A 10,475-nucleotide genomic window follows, 5' to 3' on the forward strand; every position below is an offset into this window, starting at 1 on the left:
GCCGGTGACGGGGTGATTGAGGTAGCTAGACTGGCCAAACAGGTAGCATGATTGACGACACAGAGGGATGCTTTTTTGCTTTCTCTCTCTCTCTCTCTGTCTCTTTACAGCACGCTTTCACACCCTCTGGCAAAGTAAAAAAAAAAAAAAAAAGCTTTTTTTTTTTAAAAAAAAATTTGTTTCTTCTGGGGCCAATGGGTGGCATTTTAATTATGAAACTGGATTCCCACATGGTCTACCACAGTTCAAGTCTCATTCCCAGTAGTGACTTGAAAAATCATGTTGGGCATGTGTGCCCAAAATCCCGAGAAGAGAATGGAGAAGTGATTACAGCGTGACCATCCCCCTTTGGGGGTGATTTCTCACTTTCCTTCTCTCTGTCTCCAATTAATGCATGCACCCTATGGCAAAAGCCTTAAAAAAAAAAAAAAATTTCCATGAGAGAAACCACAAGAGGCACTCTAACAGGGTTTTTATGTAGCACTCCACTACTGTGGCAGCTGGCCCCAATCATTGGCAGACATACATGCTTGGCATGTTCAGGAGATCACGGAGTGCAAACCTAGGGCCTTTCTGTGTAGACCCAATTGCATTACCACTGAGCCACCATCTGGCCCCATACTTGACTTTTCATTGAAGTGAAACTTACATTCAGGAAGGGACATAATTTAAGAGTTCAGCTTAATGACATTTTGCATAATGTATGTATTTTTGTCACCATCTTCCTGATCAAAATATAAAACATTTGTTAGTACCCTGGAAGGTTCCCTCAAGCCCCTTAATGAATACCTCCATCTCCGAGGTAACACTTATTCACTGTATATTATTGCAGCATACAAAATGAGTTTTTCCTTCTAGAATACACTGTATATTGGCTCAAAGATACTAATTTTGAGCCATATATATCTTCAACAAATAGTTTTCCATTTCTTGTTTCTTATATATTTTACTTCTTTTTTTCCACCCTTGATTCCATCTTCTCACCCTCTGCCATTTTCCACCCTCTTCGTGCACTGACTCTGGTATCTACAGTTGCTTAGATCTGCCTGTTTTTAAAGATATGTATGTGTCAGGCCAGCGTGTGGCACTGTAGGTAAGGCAGCTGAATCCCACATGGATGACCGTGCTGTTCATCCATGCAGCAGCTTGAAGAACATGTCAGGCACACATGCCCAAAATCATTAAAGGAGGGAGAAAAGAAGAAGAAATTGTGAACTGACCATTCTCAGTGAGGAGTGCTTTCTTCTCCTCTGGCAAGTGCACTAACAGTCTAGCAAATAAATGAAGTTTTATTCTGACTCTTTAGTCAGTTATATCACTTAGTTTGTGTCTTCCTTTTTTCTGTCTTAACAGTACTTTTTCTGGAATAAAAGTTTTAAATTTTAATCAAGTCAATTTATCAATCTTCTCTTTCATAATTAGTGCTTTGAGTGACCCATTGAAATCTTTTCCTATCCTAGGTTAATAAGGGAGTTCTAGATGCTTTATTGTTTTGCCTTTCATACTTAGACCTGGTTCATTTTAGTTTAATTTTTGTATTAATATGAGGTTTTTGTTTGTTTGTTTTTGTTTTTTTATTTAATGAAGACATCTGATCTAGCACCATTATTGAAAGACTGTATTATAGGACCAGATAGTGGCATGGTGGTTAACGTGGCTAAATCCCACACAGCAGTTGCCCTGGACACATCAGCTTGAAAAACATGCCAGGCATGTGTGTGTGTAAGACCACATTACCAAAAGGCGAAATGGAGGAGAAGGGATTGCAGCATGACCATCCCCATGAAGAGTGCTTTCTCTTTCTCTCTCTCTGTCTCTCTCTCTGTCTCTCTCTCTCTCTCTCTCTCTCCCTCACAAGTACCACATGTGCCCTCTGGCAAATATTTAAAAAGAGAAGGCCTTATTATATATTAGATGATTATATATGTATGGATCTTTCTCTAGAGTCTTCTGTTTCACTGATCTACTTTCCTGTTCGGTGCCCACACCATCCTCTCTTAATTTTATAATTTACACCATCCTATCATAACTTTGTAATTGATTTCTGTTCATGCAAATGGAGAGATTAATTTATGAAGAATTAAAACAGAGTCTTAAAGTTTGGCACAGGGCACGTGCATTCATCAGAGAGAGACAGAAAAGGAGAAGAAGAAAACACCCCACAGGGGGGTATGGTCATGCCACAATCCCTTCTCTTCCATTTCTGCCTCCTGTCAGGATTTGGAATATGCAAGCACATGTGCCCAGCATGTTTTTAAGCTGCTGGGGCCAGGATTCAAATTGCATGTTCAGCCATGTAGGATCTAACTCCCTTAACCATCAAAGCCAACGTTGTCAGCCCCAAACTGAGTCTTTTAACTAACCTGTACACATATCTCTTAAAAATGTCCATTGAAAGCTCTGGTTTTGGGGGCTTTATTTTTTTCTTTCTTTTAATGTCAGAGGGCACGTATTTGGCCCAGAGAGAGAGATGGGAGGAAATATCCCTCAAAGGGCCTGAATCATGTCACAGTCTCCTCTTCTCCATTCCTCCTCCTCATCAGGACCTGGGCACTTGTGCATATACACTAGGCACGTTGTTTATGCGTCTGCGGCTGATATTCAGATCATAGTTGGCCATGTGTGATCTGGCTCCCTCTTACACAGTGCTTAACCACTGCGGTACAGGGCACCCCAAAGCATTGCTTTTGTCTGCAGTTGATCTAGATGCAACGGTTTGGCACCCTTGGAACAGGAATTGTTTTCAGGTTTTAAGTTTTTCAGTCAGAATTGTATATGCTGAACGAGATGTCTGTGGGGTTGTTTATAGTTTCTACAGTGAATCATCAGTTCTCATCAATTAGGGCATGAACAAGATTAATTTTTTCCTCAGAAATCTGGGTGTGTGGTCTGCCACTGCTGGTGTGATCTTCAGCATCATCTTGTCCCTTCTTAAAACAATTTATCCATTTGTAAACTATTGATTTCTTTGGCACATTGTCCCCATGAACTTTTCATAAAATGTCAATGTTGTCAGCATTCTTTATCCAAGCTTCACCATAAATTTGATGTTTGTTGTTGCTTCAATTTTAGCAGAATTCATGTTGCTCTGATAGGGGCTCTTTTCAAACTGATGTCTTCTCCTCCTTAGTGCCTCAGACCTAGTTTCTATTCAGAGATGTTATAACAAGTTAGAACAAGTTTATTTTGGTGCAGAAAAAATTTGAAGTTCATGCATCTTTTTTTCATAATGTGCATTTTTATGGGCTTTTTAAAAAGCCTTCATAAATGGTCCTTCTTTTAAATGTTCCTAATTTTGACTGATATTTAAGATATACGAATGGTTTTTGTATATTGATTGTATAGTCAAAACTCTTCCTGAATTTAATTTTAAGGTTTCATAGATTCTTTTGGATTGTCTATACTAATATAACCATGTCATCTGTGAAAAATGGCAGCTTTCTTTCTGTCTGTCATTCTTATATTCTTATTTCTTGTCTGAAGCCCTAGTAAGACCTCCAGATCATTGTGGAATGGAAATGGTGAGAACGAATATCACTGTCATTTTTTTTTTCTCATTGTCATGTTCTTAAACTGTGAGGCAATGGGGATTACCTGTAGATACCCATTATTCAATTAAGAAAGTTAAGCTTTGGGACCAGCAGTTAGCGTAATGACTATGTCGGTGGACTCCCATATAGTCGACCATGGTTCGAGTCCTGCGGTGGCTTAAACTCACACCGAGTGTTTGTGCGTGCGTGGCCCAGATCTTGAGAGGAGCATGGAGGAGAAGGGATTGTGGTGTGGCCATCCCCCCTGGGAGGTGATTTCTCACTTTCTGTCTCTCTCTGTCTTTCTGACAAGCGCACGTGCCCTACAGCAAAAACGTCTCCAAAAAAAGGAAAAAAGAAAGTTAAGCTTTATTCTTGGTTTATGGGAGTTTTTATCAATGTCTTTTAAATGCTGAATTCCATCAAATTATTTATTGAGATGATTTTTCTTGAGTTTTTTTTCTATTAATCAGTTATGTTGATTTTGCAATGTTAAATAAGCCTTTTGGTTTTGGAATAAACGCACATGGTCATGATATGTTTTATATTTCATTGGGCTTGCATTGCTTACAATTGTTTAATGTTGTACATTATGTTCATAAATGTAAACTTTCTATAATGTCCTGAAATTTTTCTTTTTTATGTAGTCCTTTTCCAGTTTTGTTAGGTTATAATGGTCTTATAACTTGAATTGAAGAACACACCCTTTTCCTTTCTTCTCGGAAAGATTTTCTGAGATTGACTTTATTTCATCTCTAAATGTATACTTAAATTTACCAGTGAAGCCACCTATGTGGGCCTGGAATTTTCTTGATGGGAAGGATTTTAGTTCTAAATTCAGTTTCCTTAGCAGATTAAGACTTCAGGTTTCCTATCTCAGCAGATAAGAACACTAGATCACATTTAATTTTTTTTTCAGTGATTGTCAAGGACTGATAAGAGTTTCTAGCCGAGGCATTGCTATAAGTGAGCAGATGTCAAAGTTGAAAAACCATTTATAGACTAAATAGAAAATATTTTTATCAAGAAAAGTAAAGGAAATAATTTAGAAAGGAGGTTATAGATGTTAATTATGAGCCCTAGGAAATAGAGACACAATCAGTGTTATCTAGAGTAAGGTGATAATAACCAAACCATGTTACCCAAGAGTAAAAGTGCATTTATTACTGAAGAAAAAAAGTAGTTCATTGGATCAAACAGAGAACATAGTTCCTCTGCCAACATTAAAAATTTCATGTTTTTCTGGGGGATTATTTCTCACTTTCCTGCTCAACTGTCTCTTTCTGTCTCTCTCTAGCAAGCATATATATATCTATGACCAAAAAAGTCATGCTTTTACTATGTTTGTTCTCAAATTTAACTTATGGTCTCTTCACCTGGAAGGGCTTATTAAACTTTTCATTTGGCCACCAATTGCTTCCCATTTTTTCCTTCAAGCTCTTACACTTGCTTTTCTCCCAATCTTTAGTGTTCTTGGGCCATTAATCTTGATATCTAAGGACAACAAATTTGGCTCCCTTGCTTGTAGTTTTCTGGGAGAGTTTTTATGTAAAATTTTGGGGTATGAGAAATATCTATTTTCTTTTCATCCTTTTTGAGAACTGTCATTTCTTTAATAGGAATATTAACTTTTAGACTCTGCTTTCTACGATACACTGTGATTTATTTACATGTGAAATTAACTGCTCCAGGAAAGACTCATTAAAGGAACAATCTGGATATGGCAGGAAATGGTACATATTCTGGTTTGGGCATTTGACTAAAATTTTGATACCATTGGTGCTTTGTTCCATCCAAATGCAACAAAGGAATTTAAGAGTTTAAAAAAAAAAAAAAAACAGTAAACCGGAGCCAAATAGTGGTGAAGCAATACAGTGTGGTGCACTGTGAGGCAGACACATGGGAAAGTTACTGGCTTATATCTGGAGACTTCCTGAGTATACCCGGGCACGTATGTGTCCATGCTGCGGACTGGTTGAAACGGGTGATCATGGCATTAGCTTGCTGCTGGGGGTGTTGTATCTCTCTTTCTCTCTTTCTTTATCTCATTTCTTTCACTCCTGGAGTAAATAAATAAACTTTAAAAAACATTTAATTATTAATTCTACAGTTTAATAGGCTGGTGATGATAGTAGTTCACATGGGTATTTGTTGTTTTAGGGTTATAGGCCAATTTCCTTAAAGATCACAGATATTCGGGACCAGTGGATGGCATATGGTTATGTTGCTGGACTCTCACTTGGCCAGCTTCGGTTCAAGTCCCAGACCCAGAGACTTCAAGCTATGTTGGGAGTGTGTGTGTGTGTGTGTGTGTGTGTGTGTGTGTGTGTGTGTGTGCACATGCGTGCCCAAAATTCTGAGACTAGAGAAGGGATTATAGTGTAGCCATCTTCCCTGGGGATGATTTTTCACTTTCTGTCTCTGTCTCTCCAGTGAATACATAACAGCCTGTAGCAAAAAAAAGATCACAGCTACTTAGGCACAACCATGATAGCACTCGTTGACATGCCTGCTTGGCTTACTGAGTTCAGATGGGAGGTCTGGGTCCTGTTCCCAGCCCTACCCTAAAAAGCTAGGTGTGATGGTGTAGACCTGTATACCCAGCTATTCAGGAGGCTGAGGAAAGAAGATCACAAGTTAACAGCCAGCTGGGATAGCATGCAGATAGCACTGTCTAGAACTGCAGTCCCAGATACTTGGAATGCTGAGACAGGAGGTTCATGACATATGAGACTATGTTTAAAAAAAAAATTATTGACAAATATCCTTTTATATCACCTAGGGAAGATTGGACTTCCAAATTCAAGAGCCATTGATAGAAGGATTTTATTGAAATGCATTTATATTGAACTAGATAGGATACAATTACTGTTGGGTTCTTTAAAGTTCTTAATACTAATAAACATGCTAGATCTCCAAGCCCTGTACTATCAGTAGACATTGTAAACTTACTTTTTTATATGGTTACAGATAGACAGAGTTGTATAGATAATGCTTCTTTTGACAGAGCATGCATTTTCCCCCCCAATACATCGTAGTTCTAGTCATTTACTGTGGTCTTCCATTCAGATCTTTTCATTTCTTTACGTTACTGATCTGGCCACTGTAGTAACTTGAATTAATGATCTCTGCATTTTTGTACCCTTAATGTATAGCCTAGAGTGCATTGTCCATAAAAGATACTACATAATTTAATAAAAATGGAGAAATGGATATTTGATCATAAGTATTACAGCTAATTTTGAATGCTTTGTAACTTTATCGCAGTTAACATCCCAAGGAAGTTAAACACAGCTTTCTATGTATGTGGTAATGATTCAGGTAATTCAAGTATGTTGTGTCTTCGTAAATTACAATTAAAATGTGTTTCTTATCTGGATCTTTGGAAAGTATGGTCAGGAATAGCTTTATTTCCTGTTCTTAGGTTTAGCTAGAATGACAACCTATCTGTGATAAATATTGAAATGAAACAGTAGATATGTTTGCTTTTTTTTGCTTTTTATTCGGTTTTCATTAAAACTTACAAGAATAGATATAAGTTGGGTTGACAAGTCTGAACTAGTATAAGGACATAAGCTTTTTGCATCTTTTTAAAATTTTTGCTAGAGAGTGCATACACTCATCAGAAAGAGACAGAGGGAAGGGAGTGAAAAAGCACCCCCCCTCCCATGGGGGATGTTCATACACAGTCCCTCTGTGCTTCTCCTTTTGGGATTTGGGGCACTCTCGTGCACATGCATTTGGCATGTCTTTGAAGCCACTGACCTGGGACACGAACCACAGAGTTGGCCACATGGGCTACTCGAACTGCCACACCACGGACAAGGTCCTCACTACTATTTATGAACTTTCTGATTTTTATTTCTCACAAATAAATTGTATTTATTTATTAATTTTATTTTTGCCAGAGAATTCATGCACTGACCAAAGAGCAAAAGAGAGAGAGAGAAAGAAAGCAATCCCTAATAGGGCAGAGTCACTCTGGAATCTCTCCCCCTTCATTTCTTTACCCTGTCAGGATTCAGGATATACACACATATACCTGGCATGTTTTTCAAGCCACTGGGATTGGGATTCAAACTGCAGTCAGCCATACAGAATCTGGCTGCCTTTACCATCAGGCCACAGAGCCAGCTCTGTGTACTTTTTTAAAAATAGTCTACAAGGGCCAGCCGTGTGTGTGTGTGTGTGTGTGTGTGTGTGTGTGTGTGTGTGTGTATAGTGGCCTACAAAATAACTTCTGAGAAAAATGAAGTCATTATACTTGAGGTTTATTTTAGTGTTTTCAGTGACAGCCTTCCCTGGATTTATTGTGCAGATAAGTTAATGCAGAACTTTAGTTGTATTTTCCAAAGAAATCAAATGGGATTGGTTTGTTTTATTGATCTAAATATCTAAACTAGTTTTTACCTGGAAACTGAGCTCATAATCAGTTTTTTTAGCTAATAAATCTTTTGCCATATTCTGATAACAAAGCAGTGAATATGCATTATACATTATAAGGTTAATAATTGATAAAGGGAATCGTGATTTGTCTCATTATTGAAATACTTTTCACTTTCTTTGTTGCGAAGCATCTTCTCAGCCTGTCGATAACCATGTTAGCCCATCTTCCTACGTGGGCCAGACACCAGCATCGCCAACTAGATACTCACCAGTTTCTAAAGCAGTGCTTGGAGACGATGAAATTACAAGGTAAGCAACTTGACATTTATTCTTATATAAAGTTAGCTACTAAACAGAATTTTAATCAGCCTGGTAAGGTGACCACAATTTTTAGGACCAAGAAATTGTATTGGCAGTGGAAGAATTTAAACCTTAGTTTTTTTTCCATTGGATGATTCATTAGAGTCTGAAATATTAAAATGTTTTGTATTACAAATAAATCACTGCTTCTATTTAAATACTGCTTTTTTTTTTTTTTCCAAGAGAGATTTTTGCCATAGGATGCATGTTGTTCACCAGAGAAAACAGAGGCAGAAAGCAAGAAATCACTGCCCAGAGCAGGTGGCCACTCTGCAATCCCTTCTCCTCCATTCTCCTCTTGGGACTCTGGGCACCACGTGCACATACACCCAGCGTGAGCTTCAAACTGCCAGGTCCTAGACTCAAACTGCAGTCAGCCATGTGGGAGTCCAGCGACATAACTCTACACCATTTGCTGGTCTTATTAATACTGCTTTTATTTTTTTTAAAGATCTGGTAAATTATCCTTAGAAATTGTTTAAAGGAGCCATCCGGTGTCATGTTAGTTGAGGTGGTTTGATCCCACATGGCTGTGTGCACAGTTCAAGTCCCAAATCCATTGGCCTAAAAAATATGCCAGGCACATGTATGCCCAAAATCCTGAGAGGATAATGGAGGAGAAGGGATTGTGGCATGGCCATATCTCCTAAGGGAGATTTTCTCAGTATGCCCCTCTCTCTTGTCTCTCTTCAGCAAATATGCACCCTATAATATAGCAAAATTTTTAAAAAAGAATATACTTATACATATTTTCAACTGTTTGTATATTTCTTATCTAATCTGTACCATAAAATATGGCAATTATTTGATGTATGTTCAGAACTCAATTAAAGATATTTTCTTTGATATATTTTTTTTTATTATTTATTTAATTTTATTTATTCATTCATTTATTTTATTTTGACCAGAGACAAACACAGAGAGAGAGAGAGTGAAGGGGAGAAAGGAAGCCACCAGGTCCAGGACTCAAACCGTGGTCGGCCATGCAGGAGTGTCCAGCACCTTAACCACCATGCCTCCTGCTGGTCCCTATAATAAATTCTTGATACCTAGGCACCTTAAATTAATTTTCATCTAACGTTACTAACTTCACTGAAGATCATAGATTAGCTATCTTTTTCATTCCTAAGCATTCCAATGATATGGGAAAAAAACTGGTGGAAAAGTATTTTATGTCTATTTCACATTATTCAATATAGTAGTAAGATTTTGAGGGGACTAACAGCGTAATGGCTATGTCACTGGACTCCCATGTAATCGATTACAGTTTGAGTCCCAGACCCAGTGGCTTAAACTCATGCTGGGCACGTGTGCATGTATGCCCAAGATCCCAAGAGGAGAATGGAAGAGAAGGGATTGTGGCGTGGCCGTCCCCCCTGGGGGTTGATTTCTCTTTAAGGACAAATAAGAGTTTTCTTTTCCTTTTTCTTTTCTTAAGGTTTTTGCCATAGATTGCATGTGCTTGCCAGAGATGGGGACGGGGAAGCGAGAGAACATCCCCCAAAGGGGATGACCGTGCCACACTTCTCCCTCCTGTGTTCTCCTGGAATTTTGGTTATGCACACACATAAACCCAGTTTGATTTTCAAGCCTCCAGGTCTGAAACTCAAACCATGATTAGTCATGTAGGAGTTCATTGTCTTAACCTCTACTCCACCTGCTGGCCCCCTTCTTCTCTTCTTAAAGAGCTAGCAATGTTAAAAATTTTATAGGTGCTCAGTAATTGTGTTTGTATAAAAATTTATCTTAAAGAATAGTGTTCTTATTTGTTTGTGATATGAACATTCAGAGCTGTTAGTCTTTTCATTGGGAATAATGCTGTGACGAACACTGGCATATAAGTAGCTGTGCAAGTCCCTGCCTTCAGTTATTTGTGATATAAACCTAAGGGTAGAATAGTTGAGACATAAGAAATCTCTGTGTTAGCTTTTTGAGGAACTACCAAACTGCCACAATGGCTGTACCATTTTGCATTCTTAGCAGTAATATAGGAGAGTTCCTGTTTCTCCACATCTTCACCAACACTTGTTACTTTTTTTTTTAATAGTTAGTCTAGTAGGTGTGAAGTATCTTGTGATTTTGATTGGAATTTCCCTATTGACTAATGATGTCGAGCCACCTTCTCATGTGCTTCTGTTATTTCAATATCAAAATACACTTTCCTATGGAAATGCTGTCAAATTTCAGCAGGCATTTTTA

The 10,475-nt window shown here is 38.1% G+C and overlaps 1 protein-coding gene across 5 annotated transcripts in view; it reads left to right on the forward strand.

The window, feature by feature from the left end:
• The window catches only part of DLG1 (discs large MAGUK scaffold protein 1), a 331,865-nt gene that overhangs the window by 229,421 nt on the left and 91,969 nt on the right, over nt 1-10,475 (forward strand). For all 5 annotated transcript variants that reach the window (XM_006156759.3, XM_006156761.3, XM_006156762.3 and 2 more), the window contains one exon: nt 8,105-8,225. In XM_006156759.3, the coding sequence (XP_006156821.1) occupies nt 8,105-8,225 (121 nt within the window). The remainder of the gene's footprint in view (nt 1-8,104; nt 8,226-10,475) is intronic.

Source organism: Tupaia chinensis, unplaced genomic scaffold (genome assembly GCF_000334495.1).
Source record: "Tupaia chinensis unplaced genomic scaffold, TupChi_1.0 Scaffold000515_1, whole genome shotgun sequence".
In the NCBI taxonomy this organism is placed as follows: domain Eukaryota; kingdom Metazoa; phylum Chordata; class Mammalia; order Scandentia; family Tupaiidae; genus Tupaia; species Tupaia belangeri.